This window comes from Mus caroli, unplaced genomic scaffold (genome assembly GCF_978045245.1).
Source record: "Mus caroli unplaced genomic scaffold, Mus_caroli_1 scaffold_15, whole genome shotgun sequence".
Lineage (NCBI taxonomy): Eukaryota > Metazoa > Chordata > Mammalia > Rodentia > Muridae > Mus > Mus caroli.
Window position 1 is genome coordinate 61173109 of NW_028227270.1, and position 26853 is coordinate 61199961.

General features: G+C 47.1%; 1 protein-coding gene across 3 annotated transcripts in view; it reads right to left on the minus strand.

The window, feature by feature from the left end:
- Positions 1-1218: 1218 nt before the first annotated feature.
- Ntrk2 (neurotrophic receptor tyrosine kinase 2) overlaps positions 1219-26853 on the minus strand; it is a 334118-nt gene continuing 308483 nt past the window's right edge. For all 3 annotated transcript variants that reach the window (XM_021180131.3, XM_029468409.2, XM_021180130.3), the window contains exons 17-18: positions 7973-8131; positions 1219-6384 (exon numbers count right to left, since the gene is read on the minus strand). In XM_021180131.3, the coding sequence (XP_021035790.1) occupies positions 6199-6384; positions 7973-8131 (345 nt within the window). In that variant the 3' untranslated portion in view covers positions 1219-6198. The remainder of the gene's footprint in view (positions 6385-7972; positions 8132-26853) is intronic.

The following is a 26853-nucleotide window of genomic DNA, read 5'->3' on the forward strand; positions in this document are numbered from 1 at the left end:
TCATCTGTGTCTGCTCTTTCAGAAACTACAGGGTTGTCTTCTTAGCATAGTTGCCACTAGCCTACCACAGCCTTTTAAGTGTACATTAATTGAAACTGAATACAATTTCATATTCTGTTCTCCGTTCACACTGGCCACAGTCGAAGACCAGCTAGCTACATGCAGCTGCAGGATACCATACTGGAAAGTGGAGGTGGAGATTCTATATGATGTGTGAGTACAACAGTAACTTACAAGGTAAATTAAAAGTTCAGATCTGCAGGGCGTGCACGCCTGGTGCACGCCTTCAATCCCAGTCCTCAGGAGGCAGAGACAGGCAGATTTCTGAGTTTGAGGCCAGCCTGGTCTACAAAGTGAGTTCCAGGACAGCCAGAGCTATACAGAGAAACCCTGTCTTGGGGAAAAAAAAAGTTCAGATCTGCGAGGTCAGAGAACATCTCCTTCTCAGAGGCTGCTTGTTCTCATGGCCTTTAGGTGGTCAGCGAATGCTGCAGGTAGCCTATGTCCTCATCTGTGTCCTCATGCCTTTAAAAAATGGGCCCTGCCTGAAGGACATTCTACACAACTTTTAAAAGTAAGCATTGCCACTTTCAACCCCTCTTGTGGAAGATGTTATTTATTGTAAGACATCATTTTTTTTTTTTTATTAAATACACTGTAGTACAAGAGACATTCCATGTCAGGTTGAGAGAAGCTGGTCACATGATTTACAAACAAACTTTTTTTTTTAAACACTGTATTCGGGTGTCACTTTGAAATCAGCCAAGATGCAATGAGTCTCAGTAAAACACTGGACCTCAAAACGGATTGCAAAAACAAGTAAGAACCGGTAATAATCGGCACAGAGACATCACATTAAAGGGAACTGAAAAGACGGAGTTCTAAATACCAGGTCACCAGTGAAGGGGAAATACATCCGCAGAGAGACTTCGAGATGAGTGTGTATGGCCCGGGTATATACAAACATTGGTCTGATGCTTAAGCAAATGTAGGTATCCACATCTCTAGGCAGATTTGTAGGGGACGCGGGGGAGCAATATTTCACCATAATATGTTCATTCCTTAAGGGAGTACATATTTAAGATTCACATTTATTTCAAATACCTTGTGTTGAAAACATTTCCAGCTGTTGTATACATTTTTAAGCAACAGTAAGCTACACGAGCTGTAAGACAGAGCCCCCACCCCACCCCACCCCTCCATCAAATTTCCCTTCTCCACCTCCCATGGTTTTCCTTCTTGCTCGAACCTATAGCTGCAAAGAGCTCGTGCTGCTTCACCGAGCTTGCCGAACATCCGTCACCCTTCGCTCGGATTGTTTTCTTAACTCACAGACTAAAGAAATAAAACAAACACGGACCTGGCCCAGAATGCGTAGGCTGCAAAATGACGTCCTCGTCTTTTCCCGTCTCAACTCCTGAGACGCACGTCAAGATGGCAGCATAGTTGCTAGGAGGTGGTTGTGAGATTCACAGTGTTTCACTTGCAACACATTTACATATATGTAAAAAATTGTTTTTGCTTTATGTTGGTGATGAATGGACCAAAAGTTGATAGATAAATAAATAAATAAATAAACAAATAAATAAATACACAAATAAATAACGCCGAAGGGAAAGAAGTGAAGGGCCGCAACAGCTGAAAAGAGTTGAGAACCCTGAACTTTAGCAGCAGAGATGGATTCCAGCCCTCACAGCAGCCACGCCCTCCTGCACTACTATTGGCTTAACGATCAGCCACGCCCTCCTGCATTACTGTTGGCTTAGTGATGAATCCCTCCCAACCCAATTCTTAACAATAACATCTGAGATTTCTGTATGAAGTATCACAGCCTGAGTCCCTACATTCCAGTTATACATTTGGGAAGAACTGGCTTTCACTGCAAACTTGGACATCTGGGGATTTAGGTCACAGCCATCCCTCTGTTGAGATTTCCTTTAACCACAATACAGGGCCAAATGGAAAGTCAAGTTTGAAACTGGATGAGGCATGTGGGGGCAGAGCAATGAGGGCACACGGGTCTGTGCTGCCATTTTAGAAATTAGACGTGACTTAATGCCAGGTACTGCTGGCAGTGCCATTTGCAAAAGGAGAGGCTTAGGGAAAGACTGCCCTTGACCGAGGACCCCACTGTCCCGTCCTAAAGATGGACAGCACTGCACGCCCTGGCTCTTGCTTGTCGTGTGGATGAGGGGTGACTTCGAGCTGCGCGTCTTGCTATAGATTCCTGGATGCTTTGCTATCAGCCTCGAAGACACTTGCCTCCCTACAGCCCTGCAGCTGGGGTCTAGAACGCTTCCTCTCTGAGCCCAGGGTAAAGGGCATAGAGCCAGGAAAGGTGAGCACGGTCCAAATGTGCAAGAAGAGAAAACCCAGTTCTCCTTCCCAGGACTCGGACACAAGGAGACCATTTGTCTGCATTTCTCCTTTGCAAAGAGCCAGAGAACAGATTCAATGTAGAGGATGGCTTTCAGTCAGTTGTTTTAGGAAAGATGTGATTTTTTTTTCAACACATCTTCCATCCAAGGGCTGCACAGAGCTGAAAGTGTGGTGTGGTCCATCCTTACCCACACTGAGAGTGGAAATATGAAGTGCCACATGACGTTGGAAAGTTTTGGTTACTTAGCAAATATTATGCAAATTATTCATATTGCACCCTACTTATAATTATTCTATTACCATGTGCCTATATGTTTATACATAAACACACAAACACACTACATGTGTGCATTTGTATATGTATAAATCAAGTGTTTATAACATATATTATGTATATATTTATATAGAAGTACATAAAAATGTCACAAGCGGGGCTGGTGTGAGCACGTGTGCGTGAGTTCTGACAGAACCCTGAAGAGCAGTGTTTGAAGCGTTTTCTAAATGAGGCTGAGAGCAAAGTTGGGAGGCAGCAGAAGCCAGGAGCAGAAGCACACGATGTAACATCTCTTCTGCGTGCACTGCACAGGTCTCCTTCTGTTCTAACCTCCCACCCTGCTTCACAGACACGCTGCTAGCACATTTCCTTCCCTGGCTGTCTTGTTTGTATGTTAGTTTGTATCTGGTGGACAGACTTCAGTGAAGCTTATGTTTGTCCTCTGAGTTTCTGAGTCTCCATTCCCTCACCAAAATAATATGAATATTTTGACAACATATGCAAAAAGCGCTCAGAAATCATCAAGCAGTTGAGAAATGGATCGGATGTCAGACAGGAATCGGGGGAGGTTTCGGTTTGCTAACACCATTTTTTGGTCATCTATGGAGAGGGATATGTTTTAGAATAAGAATGTTTCTTTTCTAAAACTTAAAATACCATGAGAAAGGCGATAGCAGATGAACAGTGACAATTATTTTAAGGTGTCCTTGGCTCACCCAACTACTTTAAAAGAAACCAGATACTCTTTAATGCTCTGAAATCTGCACATATTCTTGAGACAACAGAGAGACTGGTAATAATAATATTAATAATTAATAATAACAATAATAATTAGTATAAATAACTGTAAAAATTTGCACTTGCATAGACACTTTTATTTTGAGACCTTCGAGGACTTGCCAAAAAGTATAAGGATTCTCTCTCTCTCTCCTCTCCCTCTCCTTTCTCTTCCTCTCTCTCCTCTTCCACCTTTCTATCTGCTCTTTTTTCTTGCTGAGGAAAATACAAACCTGGAATGGAATGCTCCCACATTCTCAGTACAGCCCTTTGGTGTATTCCTGCGTGGCCTCCCTAACCTTGGCCTTTTCCAAGGCCATCCCCTCCTTTGCTCTCTGCTGAGCATCTTGCAGCTTTTCCTCCCAGGGCAGCCGGTCAGACTAGGAGCAAGCGGCCTATGTGAGTTCTTAGGTCATGGCTGGCGGAAGCTAGAGGAACATGTACAAATGTGCCCTTGCCTTTCTGCTGCCTCACGGTTCCACAGTGCCTGACAGTACCATGGGTCCTTTAATGATCTATACCTGAAAGTATAGATCACAGAGATATGGCTTTCGTTATATTATTATAGGTATTCTGGAGGGGTTTGTTTTAATGGACGAAGAGGACAAAAATAGCTCCCATCTCTCATGGGCCAGCACAACAGAAAGGGCCACGGCATGTGCCTCGTGTCACCGCTCGCTTGAGTGGGCCTCTTGGATCGCCTTCTGCTCTCTGTCAATTTACACAGCTTTTAAAGTTTCATTGTGAGAACTGGCTCTTGGAGTTTCTGCTAGAAAACACAGTGCTCCAGAAATGTTCGGTCACAAATGAAATCTACACAGAGCTCTTGCACCTTCAGAAATAAACACCAAATAAAATGTTCTAAGGTGAATTAAGTCACTCCCTTCCTATCTGGCTCCGGTTATAAAGGTGCCAAGTGTATCGAACTTCCCCTCACAGAGGGGGCGCAGAGAAATGGAAACACTGGTCTCCCTCTCTCCCTTGGTCTAAATGACTACCCAAATACCTGTAAATTTCTATATAAATTTACCCTCTCTTTTCGGAAAACCAATGACCATGTGCGGGCGCAAATCTCCAGGCTCCGTCTGGGCACAGCCTCCCATCAGCCATACAGTGTCAAGGCTTGATTCATTTTTTTTTAACTTTTTAATGGAGTATAGTTAACCAAACAGCATACTAATAATGAGTACCTTGGAATGAAACCACTCTCCCCAAACAGAGCCCCGAGCAAGGGACTTGACTGGAGCACACTGAACGTAACCTCAGGTGGGATCCCAAAAGAGCTCCCCCTTCTCCTCCGGGATGGCCTGTGCCTGTCCTGCAGCCCGGTGGGTTTGAGGTGGGTGAAGATATCCAGGCTTCAGCACGCCTACTCAGTAAACCCCTCACCGCCTACTGGAGAGTGCCTCCAGCTACTGATCTGGTCTCCTTTCCCGAAGTTGCCTAGGTTAGACCTTTTATGGATCCGCCCTTCTAATCAGGCACCACAGCTGGAACAACAGTTTCTGCACACAGGTGCACATAGGTATCAATTGACAAAGACCATGCACACTTTTGTTTGCACAGTTACAAGACAGGTGAGAGTGGAAGATGGGGCTGGGGGGAGTTGCTGTCTGAAAAAGTTCAAGGTAAGAGAAACTTGCCTCCAAATTGAGAGCGTCTCCTGTCTTTGTCAAGGACTCGGGTTTTCCTGAAATTATATCTGAGCAAGAATCTATCTCCTTTGATGGAACTCCACAAAAGCTTGGTAGATAACACTTGAGAAACGGATCAACTCTGTCACCGTGCCCGACCACAATGTCTGAATGTAGGATGTGTTGTCCGTCCAGGTCCCGTGGGAACTGTCTTTCCAGTGCAAGCCAATATCTGTGATTGGAAACTCTGCCCGTGAAGCAGAGTTCAACATCCTGTGTCCTCCTCAGAAAGGTGCTTGGGGGATGGAGCCGAACATGCTCCCCCAGCTAACGGCTGCTGGGTTTTCCTAAGCACAACGGACTCCCGACTGATCCCATGGCTTGTCTCTGTCTCGCTCATGCTGTGGTTTATGGTAAAGCTTCTCTCTCTCTCTCTCTCTCTCTCTCTCTCTTTTTCTCTCTCTCTCTTTCGCTCTCATTTTCATTTCCCACAAAGTTTTCCCAGATTGTACACAAATTTTCCTTTTCACACATAGGCTAAAACCACCAGAAAACAATAAGAAGAGTGATAAATAAATAAATTAATAAATAATAAATAGAAGTGAATCCATAGAAACGCCCCACGTCTGTACATCGGAAGTGACGGCTTAAGTCAGATGTTTGATTTTTTTTTCCCTTTTTTTCATCCACGTCAAAGGCAGGAATACAACAAGGCATTGTTAGTTGTGGTGGGCAAACTGGAGTGTCTGCTGATGTAACAAATTAGGTTTGTTAAGGCCTTTGTCTATGTACAGTTAATAGGAATGCAGAAGCCAGATTGGTCAAGGAGAGACTGAGGGCCGTGAAGCAGTGAAGACCAGAAAATAAATAAATAAATAAATAATGATAAAAGGGGAAGGGGCAAAAGAAAGAAACAAACCCAAGGGAGAGAAAGAGACGATGCCAGAAGCGAGTTAATACTGTCTGTGGATGGAGAAGCACACACTGCCTCCCCCTGAGAGCCGCTCCTGGTCCTGTCAACACTGTCAGAGCGAAGGACAGCAAGGTCATGACGTCAGCGGCAGTCAAGAGGTTCGTCGTGTAGGCCAGTCTGAGGAGGTCCTTGGGAAGGACGGTCTGGGCAGAAGGAGGACCCTAGCCTAGGATATCCAGGTAGACGGGAGATGCCTTGGCCAAGTTCTGAAGGAGGGTGTGGATGCTCTTGATGTTCTTCCTGGTGTGTGGTTCCCGCTGCCAGCATCCGAGCATGAGCTCATACACCTCCTGGGGACAGGTTCGAGGCCGCTGAAGGACTCTTCCCTGGGTGATGCACTCTATCACCTGGAGGGAGACCAGAGGCAGGATTAGCAGGGCAAAAGCCAAGCCTGTGGGAAGGGTCTGCAGATGCCTGCAGGAGGGAGGAGCCAGGAGGGGCCTCTCCTGTCTTTACCTCTTTAAAAATCAAGCGGGATTACATTGCTTACCTCTGGATAATTTGTGTTTGTACAGACACAGGTGTGTGCTGATTAAATCGGGACAGTTAGCACGTGTGTCTCCTTAACCATTTACCAACAGAGAAGGAGCTGATACAGCCTCAGAGTGGAATAACTTTCAGCTCCTTGTATTAAAGAAAGGCTTTTATGAAAGGCTTTTATGAAAGGCTAGGAGGGAGGAGGTCGAAGGTTCCCAGCCCAATCTTCCCCTTACAGACTCCAGTGGGAGAGGCGGGGCTTTTGTTTGTAGGAGTGGGCTTGCTATGTTGCCTACAAACTCATGGCCCCCTTGCCTCAGTCTCAGAAGAAGCCTCTCTCAGTGTTTGCTCACCAGGAAGAGAGCCACTGCGATTTCACAAAACTGGGATAGGCACCAGGTATTCACAAAGGGTTGTCTAAACTCCACACAGAAAGTCCTACGTGTTTCGGGTTTTACCGGCTGAGGGTAGAGCCTGGGTTAGTTTTGTGTGAGGTGCTGACTGACAGGGACCCCCTGACAGCAGAAGTGACTAGGCTCACCGGGTATCAGAGCTGAGTTTAAAAACACAGGCATGGAGGTGAGAGAGAGACTGGAAACACCTGACCGAGGTGCTATGCCTCAACACTGACACACTGCCGGCTCTCCGTCTCCACGGGCTCCAGATGTGCACCCAAACAGCAGCAGGCTGGAAGTACTCGAGGAAGATGACATCTGTACCGAGCATGTGCAGATGTTCCTCTTGTCATTACTCCCTAAACATGCTGCATGATCGCTATTCGCACTGCGTTTGTGTGTACTGTTCCTGTGAGTAAGCTGGAGATGACCCACAGGGAAGGAGATGCCCAGGTGGCTTGCAGAGAGTACATGTTCAGTGTTAGGAATTTTGAGTGTTCTAATCTGGTCGGGGTGGGGTGGGGGTGGGGATGGGGGGTGTGGTTCTTGGAACCAGTCCCCCATGGATTTCAACAGGTCATTGTATTCCGTGAAGGAATTGGAATAGGCAAACAAACACTTGAGATTTTTTTTTCACCAGTAGCTAATGTTCTAGCAGGATCTGAAATCTCTGGAGCAGTGCAGAAACTCTTGCCAGAAGGGGGGACATGGGCCACCTAGGCTGCCCTTAATTTGTTGGACGAGCAATGTAAAATCATTTCTCAGCCCTGTCATTAGAAGGAGCGAGATTGGGTTAGAAAAACAGAGTGTCTCTCTTTCTCCAAAATTATTAAAATGAGGCTGTGAAATTCAGGTACACAGCTGGCTCTCTGGGAAGAGCTGCTGACTCCAACAAAGCCACCTATGACCATGTCCCGGCTCCCAGCTCAAGAACCCTCAGACCACGGCTGCATCTTAGATTGCTGCTCTAGTAGGACTCGTGAGTGTGTGTGTGTGTTTGTGTGTGTGTGTGCCCGCGTGCGCGTGCACTGCAGGGTGGGATCTCTCCCAAAATATTGCCCACCTCATTGTTCGATAGCTGATACCAGGGCTGCTTGCCGTAAGTGAAGATCTCCCACAACACAACGCCCAGGCTCCAGACGTCGCTCTCGGTGGTGAATTTCCTATACATGATGCTCTCTGGAGGCATCCATCGGATGGGCAACATTGTGTGGCCACCGACCTGTCAAGGAAGGCATCAGTAGAAGCGTCAGTCATCTGGAACCAGCGCAGAAGGTGGCTGTGGGGAAGGTGGCTCTTTCAAGGGACACTTGGGTAATAGAGTCAGAAGGTAGAGAATAGTCAAAACAACGTTTTAAATGTTCTTTGCAACTCTCCTTTCCGAGAAGCCAGAGGTGAGCAGAGGGTATTCGCTTGATGTCCACTTTGGATTTACAAAAGCCCTCATGTACTTCCTGTTGGGGAGATCGACCCATCCATTCATCCTTTAATCAACGTGATAATTTTGACCAAAACAGCAAGCAAAGGTTTCTTCTAGGCACCAACCTAGTGGTGCCCGAGATGGAAGTTACTATTTCCATTTTACTGACAGGCAACCAAGGCCTGCGAGCTATATTTTTGTACTCAAAGCTTTAGACTCTCCTCTATGATAGGGCGATCCTTAGTTTACTAACAGCAACAGATAAATTTATCTTTTTTTCTTTTTTCTTTTTTTTTTTAAGAAAAATACCCATTTCAGTAAAAACAGAAGCCCCAGCAATCACCTGGAGATAGCGTTAGTTCAGCCAGAGAAACTTGATGACGCAATGTTGGCAATTCTCTGGTGCTACCGAAGCCCAGGGCACCGCACCGACAGTCAACAAACAGCCTGAGTTAGATGTGGTTCAGGATGCAGAGCATGCGGAAGCCCCACCCAGCTTTCATTCTCAATGTCGATTTGTTGGCGCGGAAGCCCCGCCCAGCCTTCATTCTCAATGTCGATTTGTGGATGTGGAAGCCCTGCCCAGCTTTCATTCTCAATGTCGATTTGTTGGCGCGGAAGCCCCGCCCAGCCTTCATTCTCAATATCGATTTGTTGACGCAGAAGCCCCGCCCAGCTTTCATTCTCAGTATCGATATGTGGTTTTTTACACAAAGGAAATGACCCTGCCCAGGTGTCTGACGACATTTCCTCCTAGGAAAATGCCATAACCCATGTGGCACAAATCCTAACCAACCAGGAAATATGGTACAGCCTGACTGTGTGGATACCCCCTTGGCTGACCCTCCATCTCCAAACTCAGAACATTGACCAGGAGAAGCTATTGAAACACAGGGAGGAGCCAACAGTTCCCAATGCTCAGAAGGACTCACGGCCCCAGGGTAAGTGACACCCCAGGACCTGGCAGCCTTGACCAGGCAAAGTGAAGACTGCTCTGTGCTCTGGACAGGTCGAGGCTGGTTCTGATGCTCTCTAAGCCTGGTACACATTCCCCAGGCCATATTCCATAAGGTCTGAGCACACTGGCACACACAGTTCCCAGTACTTGGCCCAGCTGTACAACCTCCTGTCTCTGTGTGTGATGTTCTCCCAAAACACACTCGGAAAGCTCTCTAAGGTTTACAGACATCTGCCCATGCTTCATCGAGTTTCACGAACACGCACGGTGCTTCACTGAACTCTGCCGATGAGACTGCGTCACCGGTTACCGTATGCCCAAGGTGACGCGGTGACCCATGGGACAGACAAGTCTAAGGTCTAGCTGTCCTCCCTGGCCTTTTTCATCCACACAGCAGACATTTGCTGGGGACCTCATGAGGCCCTAAATACAGTATGTCTCATTACCCTGAAAGACAGATCTCCAGGGGTTACAGTGAGCCTTTCAGAGTGACAGGTCACAATCTGTGGCTTTGTCTTCTGGCTGTGCTAAGTCCCAGTGTTAATGCATCTGAAGGGGAGAATCTTAAACAAAGAAGGTCAAGTGTCTGCTAATATTTCTGGGAAGGTTTAGGGTTGGAGATGGGCATCTGTCTTTGAGTCCCTTCCTCTGCAGGTCTTTCTTTGAGAGCCATTTATAAATGTGCTTCTCAGAAATCCTGAAAGACAAAAGGTTAGGGTTTTTTTTTTAAAAGCCCCCAACAGCATGGTAGACGAATCAGAAAAGCCTGGAGCTAGATGGGGGAATTTTGGTAGAAAAAAAATCATTTGTTCTGTGGAAATACTCAAGTTATAATCCAGTTTGTGATCAGCATGTGTTGAAGTGTGAACCAAAGTGTCAGGTTTTGCACACCAGCCCCTAAGTGTAAAAGCTGCCTCAGTCCTCAGGAGCCTGGCCCTTCTTGGAGATTCAAATCACAGACCATGTTCAAGCATCTGAGAAGTTCAACGGATGAGAAGGGATTTAAGTTTTCTTGTTACTAAGGCATATCAAGATATATATCTGTGTGAGGCCTCCTAGAGCCAGATATCCGTAAACTTTGGGGTGTGCTGATTTCGAGAGCTTCCAGGCTTTCTTGAGTATCCACAATGTCACATTGTGTTCGCCACCGATTTGTGGTCAGAGACTTTGGACTCTTTTGGCTATTCCCAATGGGGACAATGCTGACCTGTAGTAACACTGCTCTGTGTCCTAGTTTCTCTAAACTGTGGGTGAGATCAACACAAGGGACTGCCATATTCCTCAGCTGCCAGTGACTTCGAGGCTACACTGATTACAGCCCCAAGTGGACCAGAGGCTCTGTTTGCTAGCGGCCAAAGAAAATGCTCTTGTTTCCTTCAATGACACTCAAGTCTCAATGTGCATGTCTCTCCATCATGACATTTCTTTTCTACTTAGCTCTTTGGGCCAGATTTTCCCCTCCATTTTCTCTTTATTTCTTTCCAGGTTCTCTGGGGATTCCATGTGTGTTATATAGAGAATACATTCTTCTGTTTTCAAACATGTGAGTGATGTGATCTAGTCTAACAAGAGTTCATGAAGGACCCATGAGTCTTCTCGGCCCACTTAGAACAACCCTGCACAGCCCTTTGCGGCTGCTCTTTCCTCCCAATTTTCAGGCACGCCACAAGAATAGACTCACTAGAGGAGCAGTCCCAGTAATAGCAAATTACTGTCATGTTTCTGTTGTCGACACTCCCTGGCTTTCAGGCTGTACAGAACTACAATCCCCTCACTGCAGAGCACAGGGAGCCATTTGTTCTGAACTGGGCTCCTTGGCATCCTGATCTCATGCTCTTGCTTAAATATTTGGGAGACTGGATTTAGTTTTCAAGTGTGGCACTGGGAGTCTGAATCTCTGCCTCTGGTTGCCCACCAGCCAGGGGTACTGGGGATGCTCCAAGAGTCAGGGTGGGGCAGGCTGGGTGTCCTTCACAGTGGGCAGGCTGGAGGAACAAATGGGGTGATGAACATCCAGCTAGCAGTATCACTGAATGAGACCTGTGATTTAGAAACTGTTTCTAGTTCCTGATGTGTTGTTACTGGCAACCATCCTGGGCTGGTTCCCATTGTTCTGATTGGTTAAATGCACAGGGTGAAGGTAGCCCTTGGATACTGCCAGTATAACACGGTATGGTATGGTTCTGTAACTACAAACCAGCACTTCACATTGCTAATCATCCACTCCCAGATGGCATCTCACCCTCTGCGAAGAATCTCCATTCGATTATCCCAGTGTATCCGACAGCTACTCTCTGGAGAAGATACTTGGCTTGCTTGCCCAGAGCCAGATACAAACCGATTTCACTTATTCTGATGGTTTTCCTGATGGCCAAACACATGTTCTACGTGCAGTCAGAAAGCTGAGTCATGGATGCTCACCCGGGAAAAACTTCGTTATACTTTTTTGCAAGGTCTGATCTCCCCGTAACCAAAGTTCTTTTTAAGGTGGGTTCATATGCCATTTCTTTTCAAGGAAGCCTTCCTTCTGTAGCGCCTTGGCTGTTCAGGGCCCTTAGTATAGCTACGCGAACACATCAGATGCTGCTAAGGAACCTCACCAAAAGGAACACCACTAATAAAGTTAGCCGATGGGGTTGTTGGTGAGTAAAAGGTGGGGTTGTTTTTTATTCTTATTTTTTATTTTTTACAAGTGCTGCTGCTTTTGGAGAAAGATATTCATGGTATGTTCTTCAAGAGGGATTCGTATTTGCTACTCTCTGTCCCAAATCAAATTCTTTCTCTTAAACAATAGATCAAAACAAAGCCTTAGTTTAGATGCAGGGAAAGTCATTTTCGTTTGTTTGAGGTTGGGAGGTGGGGTGGGTATGTATTGGGGTTGGATGGAGAGAAGGCTCAAAGGTTAAGAACGAATACTGCTCTTGCGAGGACTTAAGTTCAAGTCTAGACTGTAACTCCACATCAAGGGGCATTAATGTCTCTGACCTCTGTGAACACCTGCGCTCACACAAACACACACACACACACACACCTCAAGTAAATATTTTTAAAAGGTTTAATTAATGAGATTCTTAACTTCTTAAGACCACGGGTCTGCAGGTAGCGGTTCTGTCAGATGTTCTCAGAACAAGGACTGCACAGTGCAAAGCTGCTCTTGCTACAGACTTGGGGGGACTCCATCAGAAAGGAGGTCTAGGAAGACTTCATTCTTCAACCTTGTGGGAGTAGTGATCATGACCTGGTCACCAGGTTTTCACCCCTTCCTTCTAAGGCTGGAGCAAAGGGAGAGAAGCTTGAAGAAGGCAATGAAACCAGGAACCATAAAAAGACCCTTCGGTGAAGGCTGTATATCACTTCAACATGGCTGGACCAACATGGCTAGGGAGATGGAGGCCCAGGCAGGAGATAACTGAAGCAAGCCAGGAACCATGCTCCATCAAGAAAAGCAGAGCACCTCAGGATTTTGATAGTGATTAACACAGAGTATCAAAATAAATGGTCAAAATAAAATCTACAGCTATGGTTTTGAATTGACTGTCGCCCCCCCCCCCAACTCTATCAACTTGAATGATGTTTAAAACAAACAAACAAACAAAAGGAAAGAAAGAAAGAAAAAAAGGAAAGAAAGAAAGAAAGAAAGGAAGGAAGGAAGAAGAAAGAAAGAGAGAGGAAGGGAGAGAGAGAGAGAGAGAGAGAGAGAGAGAGAGAGAGAGAGAGAGAAAGAAACTGGAGAAAATAATAAAAGTAAAGCTCTTTTGAATAAGAATTCATGGGCTGGAGAGATGGCTCAGAGGTTAAGAGCACTGACTGCTCTTCCAGAGGTCCTGAGTTCAACTCCCAGAAACCACATGATGGCTCAATATCATCTATAATGGGATCTGATGCCTTTTTCTGGTCTGTCGGAAGGTAGCGACAGTGTACTCACATACATTAAATGAATAAACAAACAAATAAATCCTTTAAAAAAAGAATTAATGATTTTATTATTTTAAATCACAATGGTATATCCAATCATTACAATTACACAGTTTACTTTTTAAAGATATATTTATTTTCACTTTATGTATAGTGAATGTTTTGCTTCCACCTATGCCTGGTCACTATGTGCATGCAGTACCCGTGGAAGCCAGAAAAGGGCGTCAGATCCCCAGGTCTGGATTTACAGATGGTTGTGAGCTAACCTTTGGGTACTGGGAACCACACCCAAGTCCTTTGCAAGAGCAACCAATGCTCTCAACAGTTCAGCCATCTCTCCAGCCTCCAAAATGGACTTCTTGCCTAAGAAATTCACAGGATACAGTCTGTAGTCATTAGTTATTGTAAACTGTGAGACGTTCTGTGTGACTTAACAAGTTCCTTTTCTCCATTAGGAGACGAAGATTTGATGAAATTAAAGAAGTTTCTGGTCAAATATATAAGTATAAACTAGTGGCCAAAAGCATTGTTCCATGTCTCCCCTTCACGCTGACAGCCTAGGCTTTTTTTTTTTTTTCATTCTTGTTTGCCTTGCACACACACATACACGAGCGCACACATACACACACACAGGCACGCACGCATGCACACACACCATCTTTATCCCTGGCAACAATGAGTGAAGCATGCACAGCCCATTCCCCAGACACGCTGGGAGATGGAAGAAGTGAAGCCATTAGCTGTCCAGTCTGTTGGCTTCTCCCAAAGTGCAGTGCCGCCCTCTTGGTTCACACTCACCTCTGTCCTCTCTGCAGCCACTGTTCTCAGGAATGCTAGCTGTCAGTCAGCTCAGTCCAGAACCAATTCTGCTCCTTGGCACCTCTCCTAAGACCCCTCTGGTGTGAATGCAGTTCAACTACCAGGAGAGTGCTTAGTCTCCCCCAGCTTGTCTCTTGTCTTCTCACATAGAAATTCTCAGCCCTACCATCCAGTTCCCTGACAGATTTCATTCTGTGTTGAGCTCACAGGGAGGCAAGAACACAACCCATGCCAGTGTCTGGCTCACTCTGAAACCACACGTGTTTGAAGACAAGCTCTGCCGACCTGGGACCTTCTAAACTCGACCAACAAAGACCAATGATGCCTGGGGGGCCACTTGTAGCTTGTGGTAGTTACTCACCAAGTGAGTGACAACTTGTTTGGAAGCCAGACAGTTGACTCCCTCAGAAAGAAGATGGCCAAAGGGCAAGCCCCATTAAGAGATGATCGGCTGCCAGAGGCTTTTGGTTGCATTAAATATTGAAAGGTCTCCTGGACCTCCACATCATGCACACACATGACTGCTTTGCTCCAGCAATCTGCCTCGATCTGTTCCTTAAAAAATTAATAAAAGCTGCAAACTTTAAGCAGCGGTTGGGGCTCAGTTGCTCGCTATGGACGACCGCATCTGTGTGAGAAGATTAAACACAGCAGAGCCAAGCAAGGTTTTCCCCCGGAAGAACAACCTGGGGAGCCTTGTGGTTGGACTGCGGGCTGTGACCACATCCAGAAGGATGAGGGTTCTGTCAGGAAGCATGAGCTAGGGCTCCCACAGGGCTGGTATTGAATGGGGGAATACTGCCAGGAGGGAAATCCAGCCCTTGTTTTTAACTCCTCAGTGAAGCAGCCCCGGGTCATCCAGGAGAAGTTCTGATGCTGGTCTGGCTACCCTATCCTCTCTTGTACATCCAGAACTGATTATAACCAACCCAAAACTGCTGATATTTAAAACCTTGAATATTCATGTTTACTTCTTCGCATTTATAGAAGCAATCTGGTCATAAGCGTAGTGACTCCAAGGCCAAATACTATAGCATTAGCCAGAGAGGATGTCTGCAAACTTCCTGTTAACGATAGTGTTTTCCAAATGCCCTTTACATAGTTACGTCATCTCCGTCCTGCCAGAGTGAGGCAGGCTGTCGTACGGATTGAAGAATGCCACACACTGCTGCCCTCTGACACTCAGACACTAGACGTGCCAGTGAGCCGCATCAGAACACCGATTTCACCGAGGACTTTTTCCACACAACACACGGAGTTCAGTATCTCGCCTCAGCAGCACCTCCCTTCAGAGGCCACTGTGGTCCAGAGTAACTGAGCCGATATGAGGACTAGGAGGTGGGCCATTATGACTCAGCATCTAACTCTGTGGCCTCTCGTAAGATTATCACGGTCCAAGAGGATGCCTGACCTGCTGACCCCGCTGATCCCACTGGCCCAATTGACGCTGCTACCATTTTAGATTGGGATCAGATCATTCACAGTGCAGGTGATAGACCAGGCTCTGCCCAAGTTCCCTCAGCGTAGCTAAGGGAGAGTGGGAAGACCCTGGAATGTCCTAACAAGATGGGACAAGGCACAATGGATGCCTAGAGTCCCCATGACCTCAAGTAACCCATAGTTTAGGGCTGAGCTCTGTGCCATCAGCTTGTGCACTGTTCGTCGTCTAAAGGGCCTAGAGTTCTTGGTTTGAGTTGATACGGCTTTCTTCTTGGTTTGCATTTGACTTTGAGGGAAAGTAGTATATCTTCTCCCACTAGAGTGTGTGGCTGCAGTCACAGTGATGGCAAGAAATTGCTTTTGGATGGAGACACAAGAATTCTTTAGGTAAAATGAAATTAAGGGCTGGAGAGATGGCTCAATGATTAAGAGGATTTAGCACTTTCCATGGGACCCAGGATTGGTTCCCAGTGCTCACAGGTGCTCACAACCATCTGTCACTCCAGTTCCGGGGGATCTGATGCCACCTGCTGGCCAACTATGGGGATTGCACGTATGTGCACTTAGATTCAGTATACAGTGTTAAGCTCCATCTTTAAATGTTCAATGTTCCTAAACCATTTTTCCTTCATGAGCATTTGTGGTGACCAACCCATGAGACCAAATGATATTTAGTACAGGGCATTCTCATGGTGACAAGCCACAGGGATGGGATAGGGTTCTGAGAAAAGGTAAGCAAAGCTGCAGAGGTGTATACCCGCAGCGTTCTCTGTGCTAAGGTTACTGTGTTGTGGTGGTTTGGTGACAAATTCTGGTGTGAAGTATTGCTATGGAAATAATCCAGATGGAGCGGCATCTCAGTCAAGGCTTCTATTGCTGTGGTAAAGCACCGTGACCAAAAGAATCTCAGGGAGAGAATCAAGTGTTCTGTCCTTCAGCTTGTAGTTCATCATCTGTGGAAATCAGTGTACGAACTAACTCCAGGCAGAAAGCAGGAAGCATCAACTGGAGAGGCCGTTGCTGGACACTGCTTACTGGCTTGCTTCTCATGACTGACTCCGCCTGCTTTCTTATAGAACCAGGACCACCCTGGCATTGCCCATTCTGAACTCAGCCCTCTGCATCAAACACTAACAGCGGACAAAACTCCTGGCATCACAGGTGGGATTCCAGGTAGCAAGGATTGTTGACAGAATAGGAATAGATAGGGGGAGTGGGTGGGTGGTGGAAGGCTTTCCCTTTTGAGAATTGTCCCTCATGGTATGAGCCGAGTTTACCAAAATGAGCACACTACACAGGCCATGGGTGAAGAGACACCACTATTAGCTCCAGGCTTAATCAGTGCTGGAGACCCAACCAGAATCTACCTTCTATCATGGAGTTAAGATGGAGACAATACATTAGAGCAAGATAAAAAGACATAGCCTCTTTCCTTTTACTGGAGACTGAGCCATGTCCACCTGAGTCTAACAGTAACTGGGGAACTTTCTCTAGGGAACCCACATGTCAACTTGTCATGATTATGGTCCTCTCATGGTACATACATTATATATATATTGCTTAGAGAACATCATGCCACATGCAAGGGATATCATGAGCCCTTATGATGCTCATGAGAATTAAACCATAACTCAGTTACTAAGGGCCAGATTTGTGTGTGCCACGCTCTGTGCTAAAGACATGAACTGCATCAGAAACACTTTTCTGTGTCTCTTTAGAGGTACCTACAGATCAAACATATCAATAAAAGCACATGTACTATAAAGCTCGACTGTTCTGCTGTGGGAAAACAGGGCTCAGTTTCCGGCAAATAGCTTTTCTGCTCACAGCAGTGAATTTCTATTTTTCCTTTCTAAGGAAAAGCTATGTGGTGTAGCTTTCCACTGCATCCCACCAAGGCAACCCAATACTTCAGGAAGGAGAAGAAAGAGGAGGAAGCTTATGGGTGGTGTGTAGTTTTAAAAACTCTTACATCTCGTTTTTAACACTTGGTGTGATGTTGAATTAAACATCATAATGCACCATGAACAACAGTGTCCTGTCCCTAAGTCCTAGTTAAAGTGGATGCTTTATACGCAAGCTCCATGTTTCTCCTTTGTCTTTCTGAGTCCCTGAACCAGGCTTGACTCTTGCTGCAGAAGCACTAACCAGAAGAAAGCAGGCAAGTGATGCTGTCCACAGACCCCATTCCTGTTCTGCTGTGGCCACTGGCCAGGTGCTATAACTTAGATCTTAAATGGCTGGAAAAGGCCTGCATGTCTCGTGCTTGGTCCTCAGCTTGGGGGTGCTCTTAGGAGGTAGTGACCTAAAGGTAGGAACCTTTAGAAGGTGGGGCCTAGTGGGGGAGAGGTCACTCACTGGGTGTGTGCCTTTGAGAGGAGTATTGGAACCTAAGGCCTTTCCTCTCTCTACTTCCCAGATCTGAGGTAAACAAGTTATCTTTACCACGGCTCCCACCACTGTTGTATAAGCATGCCGCAGATCACCAGCTGTTGGACCAAGGGACCATGGACCAAACCTCTAAACCCATGAGCCAAGATAAAGATCCTCTTTCTAAGTTGTTCAATTCCTGTGTCTGTGTCCAAGAGGAAATACAATTAACATTAGAGATGACTCTGAATAATGACTTAAGGTGCTACAGTAACTTCGCTGCGTTGAGAAAAGAACACACCTGTCAGTGCACACCTGGCCTGCAGCTCCCCACTAGGGCGAGTTCTGAAGAGGCGTTAGGCTGCTGGAAGGTCAGCACTAAACCAAAGCATACATTCGGGAAACAGCTCTGGCCTAACAGCAAAATCTCGGCACCAAGACTGGACGTGTATGTTTTCATCATGCTCAGACACACGTTTATTAAACATTGATAAGGTATCACTTGAGGTTGAACATTAACATTTGTGAAGTAGCTACTATTCTGCATAATCTTTTAAATCATTTCGCATACAAAACCAAGTTTCATTGTATGGGATTTTCCATTTTTGATGTCGTGTCATCACCTTAAACTGTTTTGGCTTTTCCTTGAGCCAGATGAGATTCAGGCATGAAGGGAAGAGGTGGGCATGAAGCCTCATCTTTTGTGGAGGAGGAGCAGCCAGCAACTGACAGGGTGCTGAGAGAGGGAGAGTCGATTTCTTTAAGGGTGTGGCCCTCGGTAGGTCCACCACACTTGCAGTGAACGGCCATATAGCCAAGAAAGAACACAGGTTGTATGTAGTGTGTGTAGGGATGGATCTGGTATGGGTGTGTGTGATGGTTTGTCTATGCTTGTCCCAGGGAGTGCCACTATTAGGAGGTTGTGGCCTTGTTGGCATGGGTGTGGCCTTATTGGAGTGGGTGTGGCCTTGTTGGCATAGGTGTGGCCTTGTTGGAGTAAGTGTGACACTGTGGCTGTGGGCTTGCTGTTTGGAAGTCAGCTTCCACTAGCAGCCTTCAGATGGAGATGTAGAACTCTCAACTCTGCCTGCACCGTGCCTGCCTGGATGCTGCCATGCTCCCACCGTGATGATAATAGACTGAACCTCTGAACCTGTAAGCCAGCCCTGATTAAATATTGTCCTTATAAGAGTTGGTCATGGTGTCTGTTCACAGCAGTAAAACCCTAACTAAGACAGTGTGGGAGTGGGAGAGTATGATTAAAATACATGGCATGACATTCTCAAAGAATAAGGGGATATTTTCAAATTTTCAAGTCAGGTTGTCTAACCTGTATGCATACAAAACTTGCTGTGTCTGGGTAGTATCTTAAGGAATTCCCAAAAAACTCACAGCCTGTGATCTAGTATACTCACCGCTTATGAAAGAGAGGAACCAACACATAGAGCCCCCAAGTCAGCAGTCATAGTGAAAAACCAAGAGGGCAAGGTGAGACAGGTGTTTTCGATCCACTAACTTTCCAGTCAGTCACTCTTCCATTTCTGCCTCTCTGCCTGCCTTCCCTAAGTCTGCCATGTCATGTGACTAGCTATGCAAGCCAGCTAAGGCCATCACCAGCGCTTCTGAGCCCAAGGAAACAAGACCCTTCTTCTCAGACCCAGCACAGTCTACATTGGTATCACGACCCAACAACCATAACTTGTGCCTTGCTTGGGTAGGCTCTGGGAGGCAAAGTAGGTTGACTATGTTGCTACCCTCTCTCTGACCCCTGGAAAGAGGGAGGGACTGTAGGGGGAGCCTGATGCATGGACCCTTTCCCCATTAGCACGTATGTATCCAAGGTGGTTTGAATGAAAATGGCCCCCATAGACTCATAGGGAGGGGCATTATTGGAGGTGTGGCCTTGTTGGAAGACTTGTGTCAGTGGGGGGAAGGTTTGAGAAGCTCAAGCCAACTGCAGTCTCCCCTCTCCCCCTCCTGGCCAACCCTGGCCAGCCCCCTCCAACCCCCGCCTGCAGATTCAAGTATAGAACAGCTTCTCTCCAGCACCGTGTATGTCTTCCTGCTACCATTCCTCCTGCCATGCTGATGGTGGTCTGAACCTCTGAATTGTAAGCCAGCCCCAGTTAATGCTTTCCTTTATAAGCATCGTCGTGGTCATGGTGTCTCTTCACAACAACAGAACCCTAAGGAAGATGGAATTCATTCATTTCTCAGAACACCTAAGACTTCCTCCTTTGATTTTTCTCTGGTTGCTTCTCTTGGCCATTTCAGATTGGGAGGCCCTCCCTATATCCGTCCTTATTTTTCCTGAGTATTTCACCCTGATATTCTGCCAGGTGTGCGATCATGTCTCTACTGATGTCAACATTTCACCTCTAATACAATTTGAGCTGACTCTGAAGAAGAAAGTTAACCTTTCTTCATTCAATGGGTAGAAAGGATGGCCTGGTGCTGGCATCCTGGAGGACCAGCCAGCATTTTTCCCTGTGCCTCTCCCTTCCCTATCTTCAGTCCTTCCTCAGTTCCTCTGATCACTTTCCTTCAGCTTTCCTCCCAAGGTCCCCGTGCTTTGCCGTCATACATTGCTTCTGCTGAATCTTCTATTTAGATCTCTGGCATTTAGGGTGCTATATTTGCTTGTTAAAGTCTACTTGAATCCATTTACAAAAATAACTTTCATGAAACATATAAAGGTCTTTCGGTACAAGTCGCTCATCTCTGAACATAGACTCGGGGATATGATTCTTTTCAGCCCTAAATTTGTCTTTAGAGATGAAGACAAGAACACTCTCAGAATATCAGGGTTGACAGATGCAAAAAAGCCATGGCAAATTGTCCAAAAATTCTGGGTAAGAGCACCAGTGATCCTCAATCTAAAAATTAGAAACAGGAGGCTACAAGATCTTCTACCTTTGTCGTTGGAGTTCTGTCTACTGTTGACCCAAAGATTAAACCACACACACACACACACACACACACACACACACACTTTGGATTCCTGTTTCTTCATCCTCCTAAAAACTCCCATTGAGACTAAACCCTTGCTCAGGCGAGAACACTTGAAGCCATTGCTAAGTCCTTGTTTTCCCCTGAGTCTATATTTAAGCCTTGCCTGTGTTGCATGAGCCCTTGCTGCAAAGGATCCTCTCAATTTGAAATTGACCTGAAGGAGCATCAAGCACCAGTGGCAAGTCCCCCCCAGTCCCCCACGACTGTGTTCTTTCAGCTATGCGGCTGTGACGGTCTGCCAACTGATGTGCCGGCTCATGACTTTTTTCTTTGTGGTACGAGGGGTTGAACCTGGGGCCTTACTGAGTATTGTATCACTGTGCTATATTCTAAGGCCCCTGCCTGACTTCTGCTTTCTGTAATGTACCCACCACACAACAGGAAGACGCTCTTAGAAAAAGGTGAGCCGAACCAGAGCTTGTTCTCTTCTCTTAACAGGTCTTCACCAGGTTCCAACATACTTGTAATAAAATCCACGCATGCTATAGGACTCCTAAATTCCTGCCCACCACAGGCATGGCTCAGCTCTGTCTCTGCCACCTGCTGTACGGCCTGTACTGGCTGGTTTTGTGTGTCAACTTGACACAAGCTGGAGTTATCACAGAGAAAGGAACCTCCCTTGAGACAATGCCTCCCTGAGATCCAGCTGTAAGGCATTTTTCTCAATTAGTGATCAATGGGGGAGGGCCCATTGTGGGTGGTGCCATCCCTGGGGTGGTAGTCCTGGGTTCTATAAGAAAGCAGGCTGAGCAAGCCAGGGGAAGCAAGCCAGTAAGTAACATCCCTCCATGGCCTCTGCATCAGCTCCTGCCTCCAAGTTCCTGTCCCATGTGAGTTCCAGTCCTGGCTTCCTCTGGTGATGAACAGCGATGTGGAAGTGTAAGCTGAATAAACCCTTTCCTCACCCACTTGTTTCTTGGTCATGATGTTTTGTGCAGGAATACAAACCCTGACTAAGATACTCCCCTATTCACCAAGCTTCAGCCACCCTGGTTCCCTTCCCCTTTCTTCTTTTTTGCACTTTGGATTGGCTAGAGCTGTTCCTTGTGCGGGTTTTTGTCTCTGTGTACCTCTAGAGTGGCTTCAGGGGGCTCAGGCTGTTCAGTGATCTTTGCTGCTGCTGCAACCGTCCCCTTCCCCCCACACCCCCAATGAGGATGCTGCCAAAAGCTCTGCAGTGGCTCTTGGAATGGATGCGTGCACGCAGTTTTCATAGGTGCTTATATTCGTGACATTTCTGTTGCTGTGATAAAATGTCCTGGTAAAAAAGCAACTTAAGGAAGAAAGGGTGTTCTTCTCTGGCTTGGTTTGGTTTACAGTTCCAAGTCTTAGTGGTTTGGCATCCAGAATGGCAGGGATGAAATAGCAAGGCACTAGGAGCAGGAAGCCACCTACTTCATCTTTCTCTACAGAAAGCACAGAAATGGAGTAGAAAGTGGATGAGGCCACACACCCTTCAAGTCTAACCCAGGGATGTACTCTAGCAGGGCTAAGCACCCCAACTGTCCATAACCTGCCTGGACAGTTCCACCACCTGGGAGTCAAGTGCCCAACACATGACCCCATGGGAACATTGCTCGTGCAAACTGCAATGGTACCCATCACCGCAATCTTCATCCTTTTATTCTATCCCCTGGATATCCTCAGAGTCGTGCCCATGTCACCTGCTGTACTCTATTATGAACCCCAGATCCCAGTGTCTCTTGGCAGGCAAAGCCAGGTGCAGAGACCTTTAAAATCCGCAACTGGATTCCAGCCAGGAGTCATATTATCAGACATGTTGACCCACAAAACAATCTTTAAATTTTTAGTTATTTAGCTTATGAATGTTTTGCTTTCATGTATATTTCTGTGCAGCACCCATGTGCCCTGTACCTCAGTCAGCTTGAGCCTGACTGTCCTGTCTGTGTTCCCTGGGGAAAGAGCCCTGCCTGCTGGGCCAGAATCCCACCCTTATAAAAGTGTATATGGGTCCGAGAGTCACCCAGAATCCTACAATCTTAGCACATGGGTCCTAGAGTTACCTGGAATCCTACAATCTTACTTTTGGGGGGGATGTTCCTGGGAAGGGGGACAGGTGAGTAAGAGAAATAATGGAGCCAGCCACTGGTCTTTTGCTGGAATATTCCTTAAGACAGGCAACCTATTCTTCCCTCTTATTAATCCTTGACCCCAACCTGAAACCACATAAGGAATTCCCAGTATCCTCTGAAGTAGGGTCTGGAATCACACTCCAGAGTTGAGCTGCTGCTCAGACAATGACTGTGTGCTGCAACAGAGATGGGAGGTATAGAGACACAACTACAGGGGCTGAAGCCTGTGTTCTATCAGTAAAGGGTAAGATGAGGATGCTTCTCAGGGGAAAACAGCCTTTGCAGAGGGTGTCTAAGTTTGAGGCACCGTGTCTGGCTGGACAAACCCACAGAACCGTGAAGAGATGCAGCCGTAGCCAAGCAGGCCAGTTGTGCTCTCTCCTCAGTGCCTCTTGACTCTCTCTCTCCCTCCCTCCTTCCCTCCCTCCCTCTCCCTCCCTCCCTCCCTCCCTCCCTCCCTCTCCCTCCCTCCCTCCCTCCCTCCCTCTCCCTCCCTCCCTCTCTCTCGATTGATATATATACATATATAGATATAGATATATACATATATAGATATATACATATATAGATATAGATATATACATATATAGATATAGATATATACATATATAGATATAGATATATACGTATATAGATATAGATATATACATATATAGATATAGATATATAGGTATATAGATATAGATATATACATATATAGATATAGATATATACGTATATAGATATAGATATATAGGTATATAGATGATATATAGATATATAATTTTTTTCTGGAAATATTTTTTCACCAGACTCAGGCAGGTCCAGGCTGGGGTGCTAGAAGGAGAAGCTTTAAATCTGATGTAAGCATGAACTTTGAGGATGGAGTTAACTGCTGTTATGGGCGATGGTTAGCTGAGTATCTTGGGAGTCCATCTGAGTGGGACCAAGTATCATTGGAAGACAGTTTGGCTGATTCTTACAAAGCTGCCCACACCCCCACTGTATGATCCAGCAATGTTACTTCTTGGTGTTTACCCAAACATAACCAAAGACTTTTGTGCAGGTGATAGCAGGTGTCTGGCAGCTTTATTCTTAACTCTTAAACCTGGAGGCAACGGCCACTCACAGGCTAAAGCACTTGGGAAAGTGGGGCCTGCACCTTGATTGGGCAGCTGGCTGGGTAGTGCTGTGGAGCTGGCTCTGGAGGCACTAAGAGCATGAGAGTAAGTGAGCTGACCCGCCTCCTGCCGATGCCCCGCCTCCTGCCGATGCCCCGCCTCCTGCCGATGCCCCACCTCCTGCCGATGCCCTGCCTCCTGCAGATGTCCTGGCAGCATTTGGTGGCCTAGCCAGAGCAGTGTTGGAGACCTTTCCCTGGTGGTGTGGGTAAGGAAAGACAACAAGCTGACCAGCTCAGCTGCCACCTTGGCCTTGATCCAGGGCTCCGAGTTGGCCCACCCCGAAATCTCTATCATCTACAAATGGTTGGGACACATGAAGGGGCCAGTCCTGTTGTTTCAGAGCTTTCGGTTCTCCATGACACAGGGCAGCAACAGGATAACTGGGACATGTCCCAATGAGGACACCATGTTAATCTTCTCACAGAAGAAGATTTCAAACTAGACCAATCACTCATGAACATTTGCAAGTGGGGTCAGGAGATGAGGGGACTGGGGCAGATAATGTGAAACTCACAAATAATAAAACATTCTTTTAAAAGGTCTGGGAGGACACGGAACAAAGAGAAAGGAGAGTTGCTGTCTATGTTGTAAAGCACACACTTCTCCCTATAGCTGACCCTCTCCCTAAATAGACAGGCTGTCTCTCAACTCATTCCTCAGGCTCTAGGGCTAGCCTTGCCCTAGCTCTAGGGCTACCCTAAGTCTACCAGTGTGACAAAGGTACTGGGTGAGAGAGTATATTATGAGGCTTGGTTACTGGTGAGATGTGTCTGTGATTATGAAGATATTTGTCTTATTGATCCAATACCATAGCTAAGTTCCATGGAGTATGATCTTAATGGTTTACAAGTATATTAGACTCTGTTAAAAACCTATTTGTATGTGTGTGCATTTGCCTGCATATGTGCATGCGCACAGTGTACAGGCAGTGCTCATTGAGGGTCAGAAGAGAACAGGATCCCCTGAAACTGGAATTATACATGGCTGTGAGCTACCATGTGGGTAAGGGGAATTGAACCCAGGTCCTCTGCAAGAGCAGAATGACCTCCTAACCTCCGACCCATTTCAAGCAGCAAATATTGGACTCTTACTAGGTAGTATAGGACAGGAGGGGCTTGGAAACTAATGGGAGGGTTCACCGCTGACACTAAGTCTCACTCCGAGTGGTTGTAAAAGAGAAGTCACCCTTGAGTTAGTCAAAGCCTGGTCCTCTGAAGTTAAGTGAAAGCACACTTGTTCCATGGTCATTGGCTTGTTCCTAGCAGGTTCTTCTGTGTGAGCTAAGGAGAGAGGTCCCAGGAGGTGCTTCAGAAAGATTAAGCTAACCATGCCCGAGAACCCTGAGGGAATGTGGGGGCAATTCTGCTACTCAGAGGACAGGAGGCTGCAATGATTCTAGAGAGATCTACGACTGTCTCCACTGGGGACAAAAATCAAACAACGACATTTTAATAAGATGGCATCGTGTGGCTCTGAGCTGGAACGTCGTAGCATGGTGACATGTTAGAACATACATAAGAGCTCTTCCGGTGGCAAGGACCATCCCTTGGTGGGTGCATCTTGTATCACTTCCGAGAACTGAGAGTGGTGGCTGAGTTCATCTGCTCCAGGAAGCAGAGTTCAAGGCTAAGGCTTAGCTGTCCCAGCTCCCCAGAGAGTACAAGACCGGAGTAGGGCCACAGGCCTCACCCGGCCGGATCAGCGCCGGGGTAGCGGGAGCGCAGGGTTGCCTGACACCCGCCAGCTACCCACGACCCCCGCCGCAGGATTTTGGGACTGCTGGTGAGTGGAACACAGCTTCTGCTCCAATCCAATTGCGCGGGACCTGAGACTGCATTAGTTAGGGAAGCAGTAACCGGCCTGAGTAGGGCTACAGGCCTCACCCGGCCGGATCAGCGCCAGGGTAGCGGGAGCGCAGGATTGCCTGACACCCGCCAGCTACCCACGACCCCCGCCGCAGGATTTTGGGACTGCTGGTGAGTGGAACACAGCTTCTGCTCCAGTCCAATCACGCAGGACCTAAGACTGCTCTGGTTGGGGAGAGAGAAATCCGGCCTACATAGGGCCACAACCCTCTTCCGGTCAGAAAAGCACCAGGGCAGCTGGGGCGCAGGGTCTGCTGACACTCGCCAGCTACCCACAACACCCGCCACAGGATCTTAAGACTTCTGGTGAGTGGAGCACAGCTTCTGCTCCAATCCAATTGCGCGGGAACTGAGACTGCATTAGTTAGGGAAACAGAAACCGGCCTGAGTAGGACCACAGGCCTCATCCAGCTGGATCAGCGCCGGGGTAGCGGGAGCGCAGGGTTGCCTGACACCCGCCAGCTACCCACGACCCCCGCCGCAGGATTTTGGGACTGCTGGTGAGTGGAACACAGCTTCTGCTCCAATCCAATTGCGCGGGACCTGAGACTGCATTAGTTAGGGAAGCAGAAACCGGCCTGAGTAGGGCCACAGGCCTCACCCGGCCGGATCAGCGCCAGGGTAGCGGGAGCGCAGGGTTGCCTGACACCCGCCAGCTACCCACGACCCCCGCCGCAGGATTTTGGGACTGCTGGTGAGTGGAACACAGCTTCTGCTCCAGTCCAATCACGCGGGACCTGAGACTGCTCTGGTTGGGGAGAGAGAAATCCGGCCTACATAGGGCCACAACCCTCTTCCGGTCAGAAAAGCACCTGGGCAGCTGGGGCGCAGGGTCAGCTGACACTCACCAGCTACCCACAACACCCACCACAGGATCTTAAGACTTCTG